Source organism: Pteropus alecto, unplaced genomic scaffold (genome assembly GCF_000325575.1).
Source record: "Pteropus alecto unplaced genomic scaffold, ASM32557v1 scaffold170, whole genome shotgun sequence".
In the NCBI taxonomy this organism is placed as follows: Eukaryota; Metazoa; Chordata; class Mammalia; order Chiroptera; family Pteropodidae; genus Pteropus; species Pteropus alecto.
In genome coordinates this window covers 451,771-475,108 of record NW_006429634.1, presented here as the reverse complement: position 1 = coordinate 475,108, position 23,338 = coordinate 451,771, and the positions used below count along the sequence as shown (strand labels likewise).

Here is a 23,338-nt window from a genome sequence, read left to right as displayed (position 1 = left end):
TAAATGCACTCACGGGTTCTAAAGTCCTACATTTCTGTTTAGTTTTATGTATAAAGTAACTTATGCTAAAGTTAAATGCCATTCCCTTTAGTTTATCCCTTGATGCCAGTATTAATTATTTCTGCATTTTCCAAAAATAGAGAAATCATTACTTTAAGAAAAAACTTTCACATGTAAAAATTTCAAAGCAAACCATCATCCAAACACAAACATCCATCTGTATATTCTTTAATTATCTACTTTACAAATCCACCTACGACATACCTTTATATTCAATCTGTTGGAACATTTAAATATACAATTAAAATATCACTTTTCAGAAGTCTGGGGAAAAAATCAGTCTTGGTTTTCATCTTGCCATGCAACATTTATCAAATTCCATTAAAATTCATAGTAAGTGTGAATGACAACAGCAGTCATTTGCTTTACTCACCTCCTTAATAGCCTCCTCATTAGGAAGAATGGAACATAGGCATGTGATATAGGCTTGCTGAAATGATGATACATTTGAAATTTCTTTAGATTCTGCACATAGTTTTGATAAAGCAGTAGCCTGGGGGATGCAGTTAGATTTCAACAAATGTTTTATTCGCATTTGGAGAAAGAAAGGTCCTTCTTGTGCAATCAATTTATTGACTAAAAAAAAAAAAAAAAGGGAAAATAAAACAGTTTGATAACATATCACATAAGAGGTTGTTAGGATGAAAGTCTGATCTTTTGTTGTTGGCTGGTTGGTTTTTACTGAATAAAAATTCAGTTAATGTAACTAGGAAGTTGATTCTGGTCTCAATACTCATTTAATAGAGCAGAAAGTAAAACTAATTTTGCTAATAACTCCCACATTACTTAGTAGTTTTATTTGGAACACCAAAACTTTTAATAAAGCTAATAACATTGCACCAAAACTAATTTGATCTTCTCCTTCAATTTCTGATAAGGATAGTAAGGATTAGTGAAATTAACTATAAGCATAGATGCAAGAAAAAGAAGCAGGTAACCTATGTAATATTAACAACTACAACTTGAACACTTATGAGGTATCAAGCTTTAAGCTAAGTGTCTTTATGTACCTTTCATTTATTCTTCACACCACCACCAAGGCAAGTATTATCATCCCCAGTTTAAGGTTAGGAAAATTAACATTCAGAGAAATTAGGTAACTTGCCAAGGATTCCAAAGTCAGTGGTGCTCTTTCCTCTAAATCAGGCATTTCTCAAAGTGTGTTCCACCGACCAAAAGACCTGAGAGATAGTCCTAGAAAAAAAAAGGATTCCTTGGTCAAATCTTGGAACAGTCCTGCAATAAAGAAAACTGTTCACTTTTATTTAACTCAATTTTTCCCAAACTGATTTGACCAGAGAACCCTTTTACACATATTATTAGTACAATGTAAAATATATGTTCCTGGTTCAGTACACACTTTGGAAAATGCTGCTGAGCAGTACTGAATATTAAGCACTTGAGTACTGATTTGTACAGTGTTCTGGACAATCCCTCAATTTATGAACAGTAGATACTCAACAAGAGTGTGGCACAATTTTACAATAGTATTACTTATAGACGTGAGTCTGACGCATGTCAAGACGAGTGGGGAATGATCAAACTGCTTTAGGTTGCTCATCTAAAATAGTGTTTCTTAAATTTAAAAGTACTTTCTGAATCACCTGGGGAATCTTATTAAAATGCAGATTCTAATTCAGTAGGTCTGGTATGGGACCTGAGATTTTGCTTGTCTAACAAGACTCTCAGGTGATATCCATGATGCTATATCTATATGGACGCATATGGAGTAGAAATCATTAACATTAACGATAAACCACTGGTGTGGGGTGGTGGTAGAGATAAACCACTGGCCCAATCTTAACTGTATATCAGAATCAACTGTAGAGTTTTTAAAGTTCTTTTATTAGGTAATACATATACACATGACAAAAAACTCAAAAGGCTTACAAAAAGGTATACAATTAAAATTGTCTCCCTTTCTACCCTCCTTCTATAGCCTCCTTCCCCAAGACACAATAACTGTTTCCAGTTTCTTATTTATACTTCCAGAGATATTCTGAGTACAAAAGATGTATTTTTTCCCACTTAATATATCATACAGGTCATTTTATAATTACTGTACACTTAGAGCTAACTCAATACTTTCAACAACTGAATAGTATTCTACTGCGTGGATCTATTAATTTAGCCAATCTCCTACTGATATATTTGCAAATTGTTTCCAATCTTTGGCAACAGCCAATAATGCTACAATTTACAACCTTGTACACAGATCTATTCACATATGTCTGACTATATTTAAAGAAAAAATTCCTAGAAGTAGAAATGCTGCCAAATTGATCTCCAGAGTTTGTACCAATTTATATTCCCACCACTTATCCATGGAAGGTACTCATTTCCTATGGCATTTCAAAAAGGTCTGGATGCCAAAGCTCCAACTCTGGAGATTTTGGTTTAGTAGGTGGAGAATGGACCTCGGGATGCGTGTGTGCTTGCGTGTATATGTTGGTTTTAAATTCTGTAGATACACTGAAATGTAGTTAAGATCAAAAAGCATGGAGAGGAAACAGATCACTTTCACATGGACTTTTTCATGTTAGTCCCATGGCACTAAACTCCACAAAATGAACTCATAACCATATTTCTCACTCAAATAGTTCCTCATTTCTTCTATTTTCCGTAATGGTATTCTCTCAATCCTACAGAAATGAAATTCTGGCATTATTCTTCTTGCTGACTCCTTACCTCAAGGAAATCAATTTAGTTATGTCCTATCAATTCTTTTTAAAACTGTCTCAAATCTCATTCTTGCCACATCTGTCAGCCCTATATCCTAATCTGCCTAACATCTGACTCTACTGCTTATCAGCCCTATCAGGTTTTAAGCATTTTCATAAATCCCATACCTGAAAACAAGCACATTATTTACACAACCCACCCCCTTCTATATTCCCACATTTACTTTCACCACACTTAGTTTTCTCTTAAAGTACAGTAATAAAGGATTACAGTGTATAAACGTTAAGATCTGGAGTTTTGGAATTACCAATCTGAGGCTGAGTCATGACTCTGACACATATTATGAGACCTTTGGACAAACTGACCTCTCTGAGCCTCAAGTTTCTTCCTATATAAAAAGATTAGTAATATCCACCTCATAGAGTGGAAAGAATCATAAATGAAATACTAGTAAGGCAGATAAGACACTTAGCACGAGCCAGACTCAGAGTAAATGCTCAGTACTCAATACTAGTTATTATTTGTCTATGACATCCTCCTTATTATAGTATCAGAAATTTGTGAACAAATATCAAGTCTTGTTAATTTTTCTATTCCCCACAGTACTACACACGTCTTCTATATAAAAGATACTTAATAAAACCACGTATTTAGCAACTAAATGATTATCACTCAATCAAAAACCTTTAGTATCTTCTAACCTGAGCTTAAATTCTGCCTCCACAATTTTAACTACGTGGCCTGGGGCATGTGTGTAATCTCTCACCTGTTTAATGAATTAAATGATATGGAAAGCACTAATACAGTGCCTATCACATAACAAGTACTGTATAAATCATAGCTATTATTAAGGTAAAACTATTATTGAAGTAAAACTATTTTATTCAATATATTACAACCACAGTTAAATTGTTATATCAATTTTTAACACAGATCAACCTGGCATTTTAAAAATCATTTATGTTGAAATCAATCTTTATTTTTTGAAAGAAAATCTATCCATACACTTCAATATTTAAAGTGAACACTGAGAAGTCTCACTCTCAATCATGATCCTTTCTGTATTTTTTCCCAAACACTTTAATACAAAAAATTTTTTAATCATATATCCTCTCCTCCATCCAGATTCAACAACTGAACTGTTTTGGCATATTTCTTTACCTATATTTTCTCTTTCTGAACCATTTAAAAGTAAGTTGAAAACATCATGACAATTTACCTGGTATATACTTTATTATGTAAAAAATGATAACATTTAAGGTCCAGTTAAAAAACGAAGTTTTTTTTTTTTATTAAACAGGAAAGTTTTTTTTTGTTTTTTTTTTTTAATAGAGACTCAGGTGGCACATGAGAATTCATAAAATGACTTCAGTGGTAAGGGGTAAAGGGAAACAAAAATCAAACAACCAAGGGGTGGGGTAAAAGCTGGCTGGTTCCTTCTCAGACTTATTTAGAGAAGGGAGCTGGTGACTCTGAACAGTAAGAATGGATCCCTTCAAACCTCTGGTAGCGGGGAAAGAGAGAAAAATGCAAAAGGCTACTGCTTTGGTCCTCCTGAGTCTCAATGAGAAGGGGGAAAAGCTTGTGTTTTGGTATCATAAACTATGGAGGCAGGTGCCAGGTAGGGTACAAGTCCGTTGGAAAATTGGCAGATACTAGATAGTAGTTCTGGATGACCTTTGTGCTGGAATCACTCCAGTGTGGTGGTAGAAGGGTCCCCACTGTTGATGGGGGTTGATGTCTCTGTACGGGGCTGCACCTATTTCCAACTGCTCCACCACCCTGAGAGTAGAGGTTTTATGGGTGCTAGGCCTCAATATTCCATGGTGCTTGGCTTGGCCTTCTGTGGTAGGCTGCTGAAATGGCCTGGGGTGGAAAAGCCTTTGGTACCTGGGCTAGAATCTGGGTATGAGAAACCCCCTCATTTCCCTGCTGATCATGCCAGGCAGAAGTGTCAACAACTGGTACTTAGTATGTATTTCAGTAATAAACTTTTTTGGGGGGTGGGGGGTGGGGGTAGACACAAAATTCAAGAATTTAAGGTTGGAAAAATAAAAATCTTATGGATTTTTTCCCCCAAAAAACTAAACCGAAAAGCATTTATTAAGTTCTTTGGAGGTTAAAAAATGCACACTTTTATGCTTCTATATTATAGACCAGAAGACAATCAATGAGATGACAGTCAATATTTCTAACCATAAAATATGTTAATATCTGGGCTGCAAGAGCAGTTGAGCTATAGAGGAAGCTTTCTAATCTGTTTTTGACCTGAAATCAGCGTAACGGTAAACTGAGAATATAGGCAGGACACAGGCTGCCCACCACTTATATTGTGGATCTCAGAATAATTCCTTAGATTTGTGGGTAGCCTATACCCAGTGAATCTTATAGACAGTAGGTGTTTAATAAATCTTTATTGAACAGATGGGATAGTATGGGGATGTTACATAAACAGTGCTTCTCCCTGCTTTTGATTTATTTCTATGTGAAAAGAAATTAAGTACTGTTAACTCCTGAGGTGAGGTGGTATATTTGATTAGTACATCAGGGGAAAATAAATCGGGGATATTTAACTCAACTCCACCTTGGGCCTGCCTACAGAGAGCATGAGTTGTTTTTCACCCTAGTCAAGCCTTATGTAAAATGGGAACTGCCAAATTCTAGGATCCTTTTAAAACAATTTGGTTCTCTCCTTTAACTTTTATTAATAATAAAGGTGACATTTTAGCTTCCATCTGCCTATATTTATAAATGGAAGCCATTTACTGGGGAACTCAAAAGAAAACAATAACCACCAATTTCTTTTTTAATAGCTCTTTTCCTTAACTCTTTTTCTTTTGTTGTCAGTATTAACTGATAAGCAGTAGAATTATCAGAGGAAAAGGACCAAAGGAAAATCTAAGTACCCTTACTGCTAATCTTCTCACTATGCAGAAGAAATCAAATAGCATAAATACAGTAGATTGTCAAATTTGGTGAATGAATAAGCTAACTGGGATAGTTTAAGGCATTAACATTCAAATGGCCTGCTGTAAGATCTATACTAGGTACATATCAAAAGTGTAAATAAAAACTGTTCTGGAAAAAAACTGTTCTGAAACTCATTTTTATTCCAGAATCATACTTAACAGAATGTGATATTTTTAATTTATCATTAACTCAAAGCAAATGAAATCACAATTGTTGGCAATACCAAATGAGATACTATTGTGTTTAAAATGCAAATATCAACTCAAATACATAAATCTTAAACTGCCGATTTTGCAAATAAAAATGTTCATTCTTTTCATTTCTCTGCAAAACACAAAATTTCAGTATTTCATAAGTTTAAAATAAAATAGCAATTTTTTTCATGGTCCTCAGCTGTAATAACCAGTGAACAAAATATGAGCAAAGCTCAACTATAAATCAAGGACTAAAATCAGATTATTCATTTCTATCTCAGGAACTCTGTATAAATATTGTTACTAAAAGCAACATTTCAAAATAAGTACAAAGGGACACTTAAAACTACCTAAAAATACATTAAGTGCTAAAAACATTAAGTACTAAAGGTTAGTTTTTACTGTTCTAAGGAGAATAGAATGACTGGGTATATCAATATACAGGTGAAATTCACAAAACTGTAACCCATAAATCAATTTTAATTCTCTTAGAACTAAGTCCTCCTTCAACATAGTCAGTAAAGTTTTAAGGCTTACCTTCTTCAGTTTCTACTGGCTGCTGAGATAGAATTTTAAGAAGAACTGGATTTTTCCACACCCCTTCCTTGGTAACATGAACCAATATTTGTAGGTTATTATTCCCAAATTCCAATAATGCATCATGTGACTCCTAAAACAAAAACAGCATATCCAGAAAACAGGCTAATAAGCAATACAGACAGTAGTTTTGCCTCTTCGATATATGTGAATGTCTATGAAAGGACCTATATTCTTAGATTTCCTTTAAAAAAAAAAAAAAAAAAAAAAAGGGGCAGGAAAAAAACTAGTCTCAAAGTTTTGTGAAATTCTGTTGCTGCTCTTTTTAAATGAAACTAAGATGTTTTCACTAACTTAAAGGGTATCTTTAAAATGTTTTTCTTGCTTTCCTTTAGGTAAAATTATCACCGCAATTCAATTTACATAATTGCATTACTAAATTATTTTAGGGCCAATGGTACAGTTTCTTTAAAAAAGATTCTGCAGTATCCACACAGGCAACCTGTTCCTTTGAACAGAAATATTACTTAATGATACCAATTGTTACATATTTTTTAAATTAAATTCTTCAAATCAAATGACTTTTTAAATGAGAGATGACTATAAAATGCCGTGGAAAGTCTAGGTTACTAGTTATTATTCTGTCTCCTTGAAAACAAACATAATTGCCAATAGTTGTTCTTTAAAATATTTATATACACAAAGGATAGGAGGAAGAAGTTAGAAATTTAATGTGACATAAATTAAGTATATGTCTCACTGTCCTCTATTACTAGTAGGAATTATTGGTGGTTCCCACATCTAAAATCTTAACTTGTTTTCCCTTAGACTGCTAAAATTCTCAAGAAACATAAGATTCCTTTTACAGCAATATATTCCTTTGGAAAATATAATGTGGTGAACACACTCTGTAAATATATATATGACATACTGTTAAAATGTACATCTGTAACTTATCAGATTCCATTAACCAATGTCACCATAAAAAATAAAAAAAATATAATGTTCATTTTCTCCACTTAATTTTCATGTAAAAATAGGTTTTTAAAACGTGTGCTCTCTTTCTCTCTCTTCCCCACCACGCCCAATATGCTCAGTTACATTCTACTAGGAAAGGGTGTAAGATATAATATTGACACAGAAAGTGATATTTCTAATTTATAGTTTACTAATAGCAATATTTTACTAATGCTGCAATTTTTCTTTAATAGCTTGACATGTCCTCAGGCTTCTTTCTCTTTAACTTAGGACATCAGGCATTTACTTTGCAGTGAAGATGAAGATTTCATATTAAAATTTAAGAATTTACAGTGTCTGGTTACTTTATTTGTAATATCTAAACAAAGATGTACCATTACACTTAGCAACAAATACTATCACCCACTATGACACACAGGAACTAAAATAAAAGGCCATAGTTTAGGTTAAGAACAAAAAGTTTTATTTTTTATTTGTTCAAAATACAGTTTATTCTAAGTAAGAATGATGCGTGTATAATAATCCTTAGTTGCCAATGGATATACATTTATTATGGTAAAGTTACTTTTAAAAAGTAATATATAGAATCTTTAAACACTATGGTAGAATTTTAAAAATAATTTTAAAACTTAAATCTTTCTTTTTTTAAGGTAAAAATTTCAGTCCACATCTTGAAGTCTATAATACAGACATACTAGCATAAGATGTTCACTCTAGCATTATTTACAATAAATAGCAAAGAGATTTGGTCAAATAATTTATGGTACAACCACATAACAGAATCCCAAGTAATCGCCACAAAGGAAGTTGGTTCTATATATGCAATCTTAGACATATGTCCAGGATTGCAATATTGTGATTTATATTTGGACTTTATCCATAGTTCCTGGCTCCCCAAACCCTTAAAATTTCCTTAAAAAGTAAAGGAGTCTTTTGTTATGTTAATGAGGTGACCTGTGGACTCCACCTAAGGGTGGGGGCTGGTTGCCAGGAGAACCATATGGTTAGAGGCTGGAACTTTCAGTTTCCCCACTCCCACCTCCAGGAAGGAGAGAGGGGCTAGAAGTTAAGTTCAACTGTCAAAGGCCAATGACTTAGTCAATTATGACTATGTAAAGAAGCCTCCATAAAAACTCAGGAGGACAGCTTCTTGGTCCTTTTTAAGAGAGCTTCCAGGTTGATGAACACATGGAGGTGCTAGGAAAATGTTGCACCCCAGAGTGTGTGGAAGCTCCGTGCCCCTTCCCACGTACCTTGCCCTATGCATCTATTCCATCTGGCTGTTCCTGAATTACATGCTTTCATAATAAATTGGTGATCTAGTAAGTAAAATGTTTCTCTTAAGTTCTGTGAGCTACTTTAGCAAATTAATGGAACCCGAGGAGAAAGTTGTGGGAACTTCTGATTTATAGCAGTCGGTCAGAAGTACAGATAACAATCTGGATTTGCACGTGGCATTTTGAGTTAGAAGAGTTCATCGGTCCAGCCAGTCAGTCAGAAGTCTAGGTAACAAACTAGGTTTGCGGCTGTTGTGTGTGGAGGGGGAGGGTTAGGAGGGCACTCTTGTGGGACTGAACTTGTAAAATCTAATGCTATCTCCAGGTAGATTGTGTCAAAATTGAGTTGAATCAATTCTTTGACACCCTGCTGGCGTCCTAGAATTGCTTGTGGTATGAAGAATGACCACCCCATGTTGAAATGGGGGTCTAGGGAACCCCATTTTATACTAAAATCAAGTGTTTAAAAAGTTACGAAAAAAGGATCTCATTTTTGTTTATTAAAAAATCCGTTTCAGAGTGTATTTTTATACCTATAGGGAAAAGGTGTGGAAAGGTTACAAAGCGGTAAACTGAGTGTTGTATCTGTGGCTTGCCTGCTCTGATAAAACTATTCTCCTACCAAAAGTATCCTCAAAACCATCTGTGGCCTTGTCCACTTATCACTTAAAATAAGAAAATTTCAGGGTTTTACCTTTTAGATTTCAACCGACACCACATCTTACATTTATGTGTACCTCTGCTGCATTTATTTTATTGAACACATTTAAAAATATATTCTAAACTTCTGATAAAAAAAACTTACACAGATGGGAAGGAAAGGGAAATATTTTATTCAGACAAACAATCTAAGAAAGAATGAAGAAATGAGAGTATTCTCTCTGCAAAGGATACTAATAAAAATAATAGCAACAGCCCTAATAAGAATAAGTAGATTTGCCCTTCTAGAATGTTGTACACTAGGACAAAACTACTGGCAGGCCTCAAAACGAAGAGTGACAAAATCAATGTGCTATGTATGTATGAAAGATAATTTTAGCAGCTGTATGATATGTGAGGAATTAGTACTGCACTACAGAGATTAAAACAGGCCAAGAACATGACAAAGAAACCTCTTCTCCGCAAAGAGAAAAAGATAATATTGTATCATTTCATATAGGGTTACATATCTCAGAGGAAAGAAATACCAGATAATAAGGTGTGCCTGATAATATGGAAATTTTTACTTGTACCTATAGGATGCAGGTCCAACCTAATACGGAGTTTGGGTCTTTGAGGAAGCAGTTAACAGGGAACGTTCTGGGGCAAGCTGATTAACCTCTCTATGCCTGTCTTCTCGTTTTGTAAATGGAGATGCAAATGATTATAAGGTTTGTAATTTGATTAAAAGATACAAAACATGTAAAATATAAGCAGTGTTTGGTACATAATCAGTAATAATAAATAAATTATAGCTATTATTGCTTATATTATGTATATTTTTTTAAAAATAGTTTTTGTCTCTACTAGTGAAAGGCATATTTGCCTACTGTCACTGGCAATGACTTGCTTTTCTTCCTACCCTACTCTCCCCACCCCCAACTACTTTCTAATCTGCTCACCCTAAGAAAGCTGATAATCAAGCCAATATGAGAGCCAATATAGTTTTCCTGTAACTAAAATGCATAAATAAAATCTATGACTATCTTGACTTACAATGCTTGACACAATCCCTGAAGCATTAGGGAGAAATTACTAGATAAGTATACTAAAAATGATCCAAATACAGCTACCTTATAACAATATTTGATTTTACATATTTAATAGTTTTATTCTGTCTAAAGCTGTGAATAATGAAAACTTTTTTGTTGATTTCTAAGCTGTGTAAAGGCTAATAAAATGAAAGAAAAAAATTTTAACATACCCTTTCCATCTGAAAGGCCTCTCATTTAATGAACTTAATACCAATTATATAATGAACTTCTTTTTGTTCTAAGTTTCTAATTTTAGTTTGCTGGAAGAAATTAATTAGGTGTCTTAGATACCTAAGCAGAGACATTTTTTGAGCCCAAATCAACTTACCTGTAGAGACTGAAGAAAGAGTACCCAGACTTCACATGGCAGTTCACTTTCAGACACTGAAAGTAGTAATTCAAAACAACTCCTACAATATAAATAACTAAGTCAGTATATCAGTCAATAGTTATAATCAAATACAGTATGACAGTGATACTGGATATATATTTTACATTTGTTTAAACTATTTTAAACTTGTTTTCTACTCTTCACAATTTTCTTCAACATTGTTACCTTGGAATTTCATTTTTATATTCTTTTTATATATATATTTTTTACACCTACAGCTCCTGGTATTCCTAGGTGATCTCCCATCCAAGTACTAACCAGGCCCGACACTGCTTAGCTTCCGAGATCAGACCAGATCGGGCACATTCAGGGTGGCATGGCTGTAGACAGCATTTCAACTTTAAAAAAGAAAAATCATAGGGCTTTATAATTACATTGTTGCTTTAATACTTTTAGTAAGACTATAAGTCTTTTATAAATCATATTCCAAGCAGTTTTATTTAGTTTATTAGGGTGTGGAGAGAGTACCCATATAGGAACCATACTGACTGCAGAAGAAAAAAAACAGGAGCTCATGCTATTGTCAATTCAGCTGATCAAGTAATAAATATATGTAACTCATCTATACAGGTTCTTGTCACTTGCTGAGGTAGCAGAAATATTGGCAAGGCCATTTCTTTACCTAACGAATCAAGAGAGTAGAAAAAGTTTTCTTTTTTCTACCCTAACCAATACCCAGAAAAAATAACGGAGAATTTTTAAAGGAAATGCGTTAACAATCTGAATAACCGATGCCTCTCTAAAATCTTGCAGAATGCTACTTTATCCCTTAGGGATTAGCACAGGTAGTGTAGAAATTGGGATTTAGAAGGAATAATGGGATTATAAAACCAGAAATGTTTGTGTTCTATGAAAAGTATAGTATTAGAGATTTTGGGTTTTGGAGACTAGAAAGGAAAACAGGTGAAGCCAGAGAAACATAAAACGGATGGCCCAGACTAGAAGTTATCCCAGTAAACAATGTGTAAGCTGAACCAAGGTGATTCCCCCGATAAAAATTGAATAGCTGCTGTGTTTTCTCAATCTGCAGCTGAAAACTGCATTAGAAGTGTAATTTTGTCTGCTACTAGGCAGCCAAATATTAAAACAGCAGCTAAATTTTCATGGACTCTTAGGGTGGTAATCTTACCCTGTGCCCTGATATTTTCTGCTAGTAAAATTCTTAGTTCCAATAATATAACTGAATTGCAGAATTTCATAGTGTTTCCCCTCAGAGTGTTCCTCAAAGAACACAAAAGTTTCCAGATCTATAACTTGAATTGATCTTTACTAAGGACAGAGAGAAAATGTATCATTCTTGGATTCTAAGCCTGAGTAGGAAAAGAGACTCTAGAGGCAATTAAAGATTATGTTGCTTGGCTTGTACTTTGTCTCCTGGGAACCTGAGTATGAAGGCTCAGAGCAAAGGAAATTTCATTCAATAGTATGACTATAATGGTGCTTTGAATAACATGATGCCATAGTAAACAGAAGTCGAGCAAACATTACAACCAAAAGTACTCAGTTTTAAGAATGATTTAAGTTCTTAAACTTACAATACTAATCTGCCAAGTACTAATAGGACATCTTCACATTCAGTAGTTAAATATGGACGAGCACTGGCAAAGCTTTGGATGGCAAGTCGATATACCTCCAGAAGATACACCATATGTTCTGATGCATTCTTGTTGCTTGCATATTGCAAAAGGGTCTAAAAAACAAAAGTTTTAATTATTTAAAAAATAAAAACAATGAAACATTGTCTTTGTTTCTCTTTTTCTACGACTCATACACCTTTTATTTGCCTTTACAGGTTCTGGGTTGTTAAGAGTATTCTATTTTCATCATTTAATGAGTTGTTTCTGCTGCATTAAAGAAAAGGCACACTGCTCTTTTGACATGAAAATAATCTATAAGTAAAGCCATAAAATGCTTATAGTGGTTCTCTCTAGAAGTTTGGAGTTACCACCTCTGAAATTTAATAATGAGTTTCATTAATACATTAAATCGAGCACTGACCACGTGCCAGGCACTGGGTATACAAGAATAAGACTGATCTCTGCCTTCTATAAGACGACTTATTCCTGAGTATGGCCCTCAGCTCTACAGCTCCATAAAATCTATTTTTTTTCTGCATACATGGAATTGATTAGGCTTAATTTATACAAACCAATTTTTAGAAGCTTGAGATTATATTTTTATTTTTAATGAAGTTTATTTTAAAAAATTAACATATAAGACAAATGTTAACTTGTTTACAGTGGGGAAATGGTCATCAGAGTACCACATAGGTGAGTACAAAATCCAAAACAAAGAAAAATGGAGCCACAATAAGGCCTGATAAATTACATGTCTGACACTAAGAATTTGTTCAAATGATAGTGAAAAGCTAGCTTATGTTCTCTTGGACAGTGCTGGAAAATCACTGCCAAATTCTCATCTGGGACTCTCTAGGTTCCATGGAGTTGCTCTATTAACATATTTCTTCTAACAACTGATCAGGTTTTGCTTATGATGAACTGATATATCTAGTTAGGTTAAGACAGGCGGGATACAAGCTTTTCCCCCCTAGAATACACATTCTGACTGGGCTAGGGAGTTCCTAATACTCTTAGTTCAGTACTACTTCTATAGGCAAGTCTTGTTTTGAGAGGGTAGCTTTATCTTGAGTTAATTACATTATGATGTGAATTCATTACCCCCAGAATAATCTCCAGATTCCTAACTTCTTATCTCTACTTTTTCTGCTTAAAGAACTACATATAGCTGCAGTGGCATTGCAAGATTACACTGAATTTTCTGCAGCTTTAATTTCCACACTAACAGTACCTATATCGGTTCTGATAATTTAGAACAGACTGGTCTTGATTACTTTAAAAAAAACTTAACCAAGACATATATGATAAACCACTATACAGTTAAAGCTCTCTTAACACACTGAATTATTTGATCTTTGCATACCTGAATGATCAAACTAGTTAAGCTATTTTAGTATGTCCATTCAATTATCTTGCTGTTTTACCCATCTAATCAAATTCTAAATTTTAATAAAATAAGGAAAAAAACCCCTGAATAACAGGATCATAAAACCGACCTCTTAACAATCCTCTTCCCAGCTAAATGAGAAAAGGAACATAAAATATGTGCTTATCTATTATGTAAATAAGATTACACCAACTTTCTCTTAAGAAATTTATTAAAATGTAAGAAGATTCTGTTTTAGGTCAACAAATTACTTAATGTCTGCTTTGGTTAATCTAAAAACTAGAGAACTTTACAAATTTATATTCACTACCAGACTTTATGCTCCCTGAGGTCAGATATTGTATTTTATCAATCTTTATAGGTCTACCACTCTTCCACCACTACAGGACATTTTCAAGTCTTGCTAAATGTTTGCTGAATACATTCACTATTTTCTTCATTTGAAAAATATGTATTGATAGCCTACTTTACATATAGTGCTGAGTGCTGGGGAAAAAGACGTGGGGGCCCATCCTCGTGGAGCTTTCAGAATGAGTCAACACAACATGATAGTAGAAACCACACTGCAAATTAACCAACTGCTAGCTAATGTATGCAAAGGGAAGGGCAGAGTAGAATGCTCCTGCCACCAATCTAATTATTTTCTGACACAGTCACTCCATTAAGACTTCTGCAAGTTACATCACTTCAAAGATTCGATACCCCATGGGTATTTATGTTTACAGTTTGCCCTATACTCCTATTTTTTAAATATTTCTAAATCTTTTCCCCGTCATGTGTTAGTTCAGTTAAATAGTGAGGTCTCCTTAACATACAACCGGCATACTCTGGACATCTGAATGATCACTGGAACAATCTTCGCTATCATCTTTTTTAAAAATGAAGATTAAGATTAATGAATTTATAGCAATCCAAATAATATTTTAACATGTAACAAAATGTAAAACTTCCATCAGAAGCAGTAAAGAAAATGAAAGTCTCTTTAGAAATTTAAATTTTAGACACCAACAAAACTGAAATAAAAAGAGGAAAATGATAAATATGACTCCCTCTAGTTCACTGGCATTCCAAAGAGAGCACATCAATGGCCTCTCCTCTTTGTTTCAGTAAACCAATTTATTCTACAAATGCCATTATATGGCAGTACTGTGCTGGGTACTAAGAATGGACTATTTTTGCTCTTAAAAAGCTAGGTATGCTGAGAGGTCAGATACACAATATACAAAAAATCAGTCCAATTAGGCACCATCTTTGACAATTTCAAACATTCTTAATGGGAGCTCCCATTCATATTCCAGGTATATTCTCTCTCAAGTCCTTGCTATATACATCAACTGCCCTCTTAGACATTTCCACGAGATGTCTTATTTAAATCTCAAACTGAAAACGTCTAAAACAAACATCTTCCCCAGCAAATATATTCTTTCTATGTCCCATCTGCCTCTTTTCAGGAGGCAGTGCTAAAAAAAATTATCTTTGAAACCACCACACCAAAATGTGTAGATTCAATGTCTTTGTCTCCTGCCCTAAGCTTTATTTCTATAGCCACTGACCTAGACCCAGTCCCCAACATCCTTCACTTCGACTGCTACAACAGTTTACTTCCCTAGGCTAAATATCTTCCATTTCTTTATATGTTTTATCACAGTATATTTGCACATTAAAAAAATTAAAACACCGGAGGGGGAAAAAAGGACCAGAAAAAACTCAACTAAAATGCTAATATGGCTATTAGAACTCAGTAGTAGAATTATGAACAATTTTTTTGTCTTCATATTTTTCGAACTTCCCAGATTTTCTTTAATAAGCAATATTATGTTTCCAATGAAGGAAAAAATATCTCCCCTCATCTCAATTCTATCTACATACCTCACTCCATTGTTTCAAAGAGGCTATTCTCTGAAACTATCAAGAAGGGAGAATTTCAAGGTGGTCATATTTTATGCAGGGATGCATTACAATTTAAAACTCAAATGGTCTAAATTTCCCATGGAATAATCATAGTTAATGTTTTTGAGTACACAGTATGGGTTAGGCATTTTCTTAAGAGCTTTATGTGCTACTATCATTTAATACAGCAATCCTATGAGCTAGTGATTTATAAATCACCCTTTTAAAAAATGAGGAAATGAAGGCATAGAGAGATTAAGTTATTTGCCCAAAGTCACCCAGAAGATAAGTGCTAAATTCAGGATTTGAACTAGGGTCAAACGGCTCCAGAGGCCACACTTAAATCACGTTACTTCATGTCCTTTCAGAATGCACAATTCTAGAACTATTTTAAGTGTGTTTTTAAATTCTGCTTCCCCCCGCCATGCGTTAACTTTAATATTTTGCAGCAAGTAGTATCATGGTCATCATCTGACTTTCTTCCTAAGAGCTTATGACATCTAATTTCCATTTAAAGTGACTGCTTCCAGGTAAAATTTTCCTGTAGTGGTGCTGACTGACACCCCACACTTTAGAATGCTGGTGGTTCACAAAATGACAAAAGGTATCTGGTATTTATTGTTAAAACTACACATCCTATGGCAATAGAAAATAATATGACTTTTAATAGAGGATTTGCATTATTTCAAATTTTGCACATAAAGCAAGAAGCCTTATTTTGATTTTAATTTCTCAAGTGAAATTCCCCAAATTAAATAAATATGAGTAAAATGTGATCGCATTATGATAAACAGACTTCCAGCAGCCGGTGGCACCTGAGCTGGGTTTCTGAAGTATGGGTCTAGTCTGAAAATGCAAAATTGAGGGGAATAGGAGGACTTCAAGTAGACAGCAATTTGAACAACCTCAGAAAAGACAACGAGAACAGATGGTGACAAGACTTAAACGTCAGTTGGTGAGGAAGCACTGGAGGTTTCCCATGAAGAGACTAAGCCTGGTTAAGATGAAATGGATGAATGGGAAGAGAAGAGCTGGCTGCTTACATTGAGAAAGAGGCTAGAGAAAATTAAAACCTTTAGGTCTTTTATATGTGTTGCTACTAGGCCCCAATTTGCACTTTCTATATTAGTTACAGTTGGGTTTTTTAATCCAGAAATATAACTGGCTTATTTATCCGTCTACCTATTCATCCAACCATTATTAAATTTCACTGGATTCAGTCCATCATCCCAGCCTACCAAGATTATTTTTAGCTATTGATTCTGTCATGGGATTTTAACTATACTTTCTAGCTTCATTTCAAATATTAAAAAATACCTTTTACTGTTTTGTCATAAAAATAATATCATTTATCATTTAAAAAATAGAAATGGAAAAGTAAAAAGTAAAATGTCAACCAGCCACACTACCACCACCCAGAAACAGACCACTATTAACAGACAATATTAAGTTTGAGGGGTTTTTACGCCTAAATAAAGGCATTTTAATGGAATCGTACTATACATTGTTTAGTAAAAATTTCTTCAACAGTATTTCTATAGCTGCACAGCCTTGTATGTGTACCACAATTTAGTACCCAATTCTCTATTTCTGGACATTGTGGTTTCTAACTTTGCATTATTATACATAATGTTGAGAGCACCCCTCTATCTAACTTTTTCCATGTATCCATGACAATTTTCTTAGGATAATGTCCTATAAATGACATTGCTGGGTCAAAGAATGCTTAATTTTTAAGGCTTTACATACTGCCAAATTCTGTTCCAGAAAATTTGTTCTAATTTACATGTCTATTATTAGTGTAAGATAGTGACAGACTGAGGAGCTGTCACAATTATTATACATTACAATTTAAATACAATGTTTGAGGGTGAGCTAGATAGGGGAAATACAATGTTTTCTTTATTCAATTTACAATTCTTTCATTAGTGTGGTAGGAGAATAAAATGTATATGTTTCTATTATGATATAATCTTAAAATTTAATTACTACAGCATGTGTATGGTATCTTCATCTGGGTTATCAGTAGCAGTAAGGAAGACAGTTTAGATGAGAATAGCATCCACAGTTAATTTTTATCTTGCAAAAAATCAAAGAGAAGGGAATAATTCCAATTCATTCTATGAGGGCAGCATCATCCTGATACCAAAGCTAGACAAAGACTACAAGAAAACTACAGAATATTCCTGTAGTTTGAACACTGACACATGAACAAAAATCATGAACAAAAATACTAGCAAACTGAATCCCACAGCTTATTAAAACATGATATACCACAACCAAGTAGGATTTATTCCTGGAATACAAAGATGGTTCAGCATATGAAAATCAATGTAATACAGTCATGTGCCACTTAATGACAGGGATACATTCTGAGAAATGTGTCCTTAGGCAATTTTGTCATTGTGTGAACACCACAAAGTAACTTACACAAACCTAGATGGTATAACCTACTACACACCTAGGCTATATTGCATAGCCTACTGCTCCTAGGCTACAAACCTGCACAGCATATTACTGCACTGAATACTGTAGGCAACTATAACACAATGTAAGTATTTGTGTATCTAAACTTATCTAAACATTGAAAAGGTACAAGAAAAACTGGTATAAAAGATAATAAATGGCACATCTGTAAAGGCACTTACCATGAACAGAGCTTCCAGAATGGAAGTTGCTCTGGGTGAGTCAATGAGTGGTGAGGGAATGTGAAGCGTAGGACATTACTGAACACTACTGTAGACTTTATAAACACTATACATGCAAGTTACACTAAATCTATACAAAATATTTTTCTTTCTTAAATAATAAATTACCCTTAGCTTATATAAAATGGAATAAAACCATGCATACAGTATGCCCTCTGCATCCATGGATTCCCTACTAAAGATAAAAATACTATTTACAGAGAACATTTTGATGGCTGACAGATGGAAGGGGGTTGAGGGGATGCATGAAAAAGGAGAAGGAATTAAGCTGTATGAATTGGCAGTTATAAAAACAATCACAGGGATGTAAAGTATAGTATAGGGTAGGAGTCGCCAAACCCCAGGCCACAGACTGGTAGTGGTCTGTGACCTGTTTAGGAACCGGGTCGCACAGCAGGAGGCAAGCGGTGGGCAAGCAAGCAAAGCTTTATCTGTATTTGCAGCCGCTCCCCAGCGCTAGCATCACCACCTCAGCTCCACCTCAGACCATTGGGCATTAGATTCTCACAGAAGCACTGGTCCCTGGTGCCAAAAAGCTTGGGGACCACTGGCATAGGAAATATAGTCAATAATATTGTAATAACTATGTACAGTGTCAGATAAGTACTAGACTTACTGGAGTAATGACTCCATAAATTATATAAATGTCTAATCAGTACGTTGTACACCTGAAACTAATATAATATTGTATGTCAACTGTAATAAAAATTTTAAAAATAAGCAACAATGAGAAAACACAGTTTCGAGCCAAGGTTGGCTGAATCTTCGGATGTGAAACCTGGGGATATAGAAGCCCAACTGTGTATTTACTGAAAAAAATCTGCATGTAAGTGGGCCCATGCTGTTCAAGCCTGTGTTGTTCAAGGGCCACCTGGACACTATTGTGCTACCATCACCAACATCCATCTACAGAACTCTTTTCTTCTTGCAAAGCTATAATTGAACCTATTAAACAATAACTTCCCATTACCCCCTCCATCCATTCCCTGGCAACCACCATTCTACTTCCTGTCTCTATGTGCAATATAGCTTTCATAACATTATATTTTCAATTTAAAAAAGCAAAACAAGAGTGTGGTAATGGCATCAGGATAGACAAATAGATCAGTGGAACAAAACAGAGTCCAGAAATAGACCCACATACTTATAGCTAATTGATTTTCAACAAGGTGCAAAGGCAATTTCGCAATTCAGTGAGAAAGTAGTCTTTTCAACAAATGATGCCAGAACATTTAGGTATTAAATGTCAATACTAAAAAAAAAAGAAAAGAAAAGAAAAAAAAGAAAGAAAAAAAGAACTTCCATCCATCCTTTATCCCAGAGGTTTTCAACCTTTTTGGCACCAGGGACTGGTTCTCCTATGAGAATCTAATGCCTGATGATCTGAGATGGAGTTGAGATGGTGATGCTAGTGCTGGGGAGCAGCTGAAAATTCAGATGAAGCTTTGCTTGCTTGCCTGCTTACCTTCTGCTGTGTGGCCTGGTTCCTAACATGCAACTGACCGGTACCGGTCTGCGTCCTGAGAGTTGGGGACTCCTGCTTTTATGCAATATACAAAAATTAACTCCAAATGGATCATAGATCTAAATGTAAAACCTAAAGCAATAAAATTTCTAGAGGAGAACATAGGAAAAAATCTTTGTGGTTTTGGGTTAGGCAGATTTCTTAGACAGTAAAGCTGATAAATAGAACTTTATCAAAATTAAAAACTGTTCTGTCAAAGACACTGTTAAGAGAATAAAAAGACAAGCCACAGCCTAGGAGAATATCTCTGCAAAGAATATATTTGATTCTATTTCCCCTAACTCCATTAGCTCTGTGGTTATAGAAGGAATCAATTTAATAGAACTTAATCATGGCTTGGCTGCTCTTATGCCCACCTAGTAACGTAGAACTTTTCTTTCTTGTTAACATCTTACCCAGTTTTTCCTGGAAGTTCTTTGATAGTATCTCACATGAGTTCATCAACAAATCTGACTAGAATGTGTGACATCTACCATATTCTGAGACAGTTGTTCTACTTCAGCTCATCCTTTTTAGGATATGCTCCCTATAGGCTGGTGGAGAACACCTTAGCCGCTCCCCTTCCCACATCACCACAATGGAATCTGTGCCATGGCCAAGAGTGTTCCCTCCAGAGAGACCCAAGTGAACTGAAGGCAGAATGTGTATAAGTTATAAGTGATACAAATCACCGTGCCCAATCTCTCCACCCTTTGCCATCTAAACCTCAACGTTTTTAAAAAAGGAATATATTTGATGAAGGGTTTATGTTCACACCCACATATATGCACATATACACACACACACACCCCGCCTCTCAAAACTCAAAATAAAAAACAAACAATCCAATCTTTTCTAATATGTAAAAGACTTGAAGATACTTCATCAAAGAAGATAATAGGGTGCTAAATAAGCACATGAAAACATAAGCAACATAATGGCATTAGGGAAATGCAGATTAGAACCACAATGAACTATCACTAATTTTAGAACACCTAAACTTAAAAAGACTGAACACACCAAATATTGACCAGGAGCTGGAAAACTAAGAACTCTTATGCATTGTTGGTTGAAACGTAAAATGATACAGCTAACTCTAAAAAATTTGTCATGTGATCCAAACATGCTACCTAGGCATTTACCAGAGAAAGAGGAAGCATTTGTCCACACAAAGGCTTATACAGGAAGGTTCACAGCAGCTTTGTCTGGAAACAAGCCAAACGTCTATCAACAGGTGAATGAATAAACAAATAATAATACATCTATACAATGAATACTAAGCAATAAAAGGAATTAACTATTAATATAGACAACATGAATTTCAAAATAATTATGCTGATGAAAAAAGCCAAACAAAAAGAGACTATGTAATTGTATTTATATAAAATTCTAAAAAAAATGCAATCTAATCTATAGACAGAAAGCAGATCAATAGTAGCAATAGTAGAGTGAGGATGGAAGGATATATAAAGGAACAAGATAATAGGAAATGCAAAGAGGTAGAAGAAACTTCTAGGAGTAATGAACATACTCATTATCTTGATTACAGTAATGATTTCATGGAACATAGGTATGCCAAAGCTTATCGACTGCATATTTTAAATATGAGCAGTTTATTGCTTCTCAATTATACTTCAAGAAAGCTGTTTTTTAAAAAAAGACAAATGGGCATGAAATGCACAAAATCATAAAATGAATTTAAATGAATTTTACATTTCAACTGTCAGATTTATGATTTTTACTGCAATAAAATGTAAAACTTCTATGCCTAAGATAAATTGGAGAGAAGACAATTCCAAAGCATATGACCAACAAAAGATTCATGTTTAGAACATATAATTTCATAAAAACTGTTAAGAAAAAAGACAATAAAATTGAAAAATAAGCAAAAAAATAAGAAAAGGCAATTCACAGGAAATCTGAATGGTAATAAATATACACTAAAAAGATAAAACAACTCACAATTAAGCAGAAAAAAAAATTAAAACCACAATGAGATACCACAGTCCACCCCCAGAATGGCTAAAATTAAACTGTCTGACTATATCAAGTATTTGCAAAAATGTGGGGTAATGGTAACTTTCATACACTGAAACTGTTATAAACTACTACAAATACTTTGGAGAATAACTTGGTGGTATTTATTACAGTTGATGATAGGCCTATATATAAACTTGGCAATTCCCCTGTAAACATATGTCTTAAAGAAATTTTCACACCCACGTATCAAGATATTTGGAAAGATGTCCACTCTACCAGTTAATGTAAATGTCTCTAAATCCATCAATAAAAAAAAAAATAGACAAATGAACCGTGATATATTTACACAATAAAATACTACACACCAGTGAAAAATGTGCCAAAGCTATACATACCAATAAGTCTTAGAAACATTACATTGAATTTTAAAAGCTTTAGAATAAACATATAGTACACCATTTAAGTACTGCTGAAAACAAAATACTACACATTGTATCAAAATGCACAAATAAATTTTAAAAAGTAAAGAGATGCAGGAAATGATTAAATTAATAAGGATGGTGGTGGGAGGCAGATGATATCTGTGAAAAGATACATAGGTAGCTTCAATCGATTTCAGGTTGTGTTAATTTTAGTACCCTTTACTACTTTCTATGTTAGAGATATTTGATTTTTTAAGAAGTATCCTTCAAAGTTTAAACAAAACCAATTTCAATCTAGATTCTTATACCCAGTCAGACTAACACAATCAAGATAAAGGAGAGACCTCAGTAAGCTACTGAAGGGTATCTCCCCACATTCAAAACAAGAAAAAGACATGAAGGCCAGCAAACAGAGTATTTAACAAGGGAGAGAAGCAAAGACAAATATTAAAACTACAGCTGATTAATTGAAAATTAATTCAAAAGGGTAACATGTAAGTATAAACTGTATAAAAACACAAGACATAAAGTGAATATCTCACTCATTCTTCACTGAAATGCAACAAATGACAGTACTTTAGTAATTCTTTCAAAACTTTTTCTATACATCGTTGCTTTATAAAATGGGATTATATAGTTTTCTTTTTAAATAATAGATCTTGAATATCCTTTCATATCAATACACAGAGCACTATTTTTGCCTGTTTAAATTTTATTTGAAAAAATACTGAAATACACAGTAATTCACAAAAATAAAATTCGTACACAATCTCACCACTTTAAAATTACGTATGCATAAAGATGCGAAGGATCACACCTGTGGTTCCATCTAATTCCACTCCTGCTCCCCATCTCCAAATAACACCTATAAACAAGTTAATACATGTTTACATATTAAACAAGTTAATACTTATTTACATAGACAAAAGTTTTCCCATTCTTTGTGATAATCTCCTGTGCTCGAATGTTTTATGGCTGTGGAATATTCAAAGAGTACTTATTTTTTGGCATTTCCAAACCTAAAATATCTTATAAAAGCATCCAGTCC

The 23,338-nt window shown here is 34.1% G+C and overlaps 1 protein-coding gene and 1 pseudogene across 1 annotated transcript in view; both read right to left on the bottom strand.

Moving 5' to 3' along the window:
* Window positions 1–23,338, bottom strand: part of RLF (rearranged L-myc fusion) — a 66,782-nt gene that overhangs the window by 34,135 nt on the left and 9,309 nt on the right. The window contains 4 exon segments of the mRNA XM_025049544.1: window positions 434–636; window positions 6,444–6,576; window positions 10,760–10,841; window positions 12,358–12,512. Of these exon segments, the coding sequence (XP_024905312.1) occupies window positions 434–636; window positions 6,444–6,576; window positions 10,760–10,841; window positions 12,358–12,512 (573 nt within the window).
* LOC112469267 lies at window positions 11,032–11,150 on the bottom strand (annotated as a pseudogene).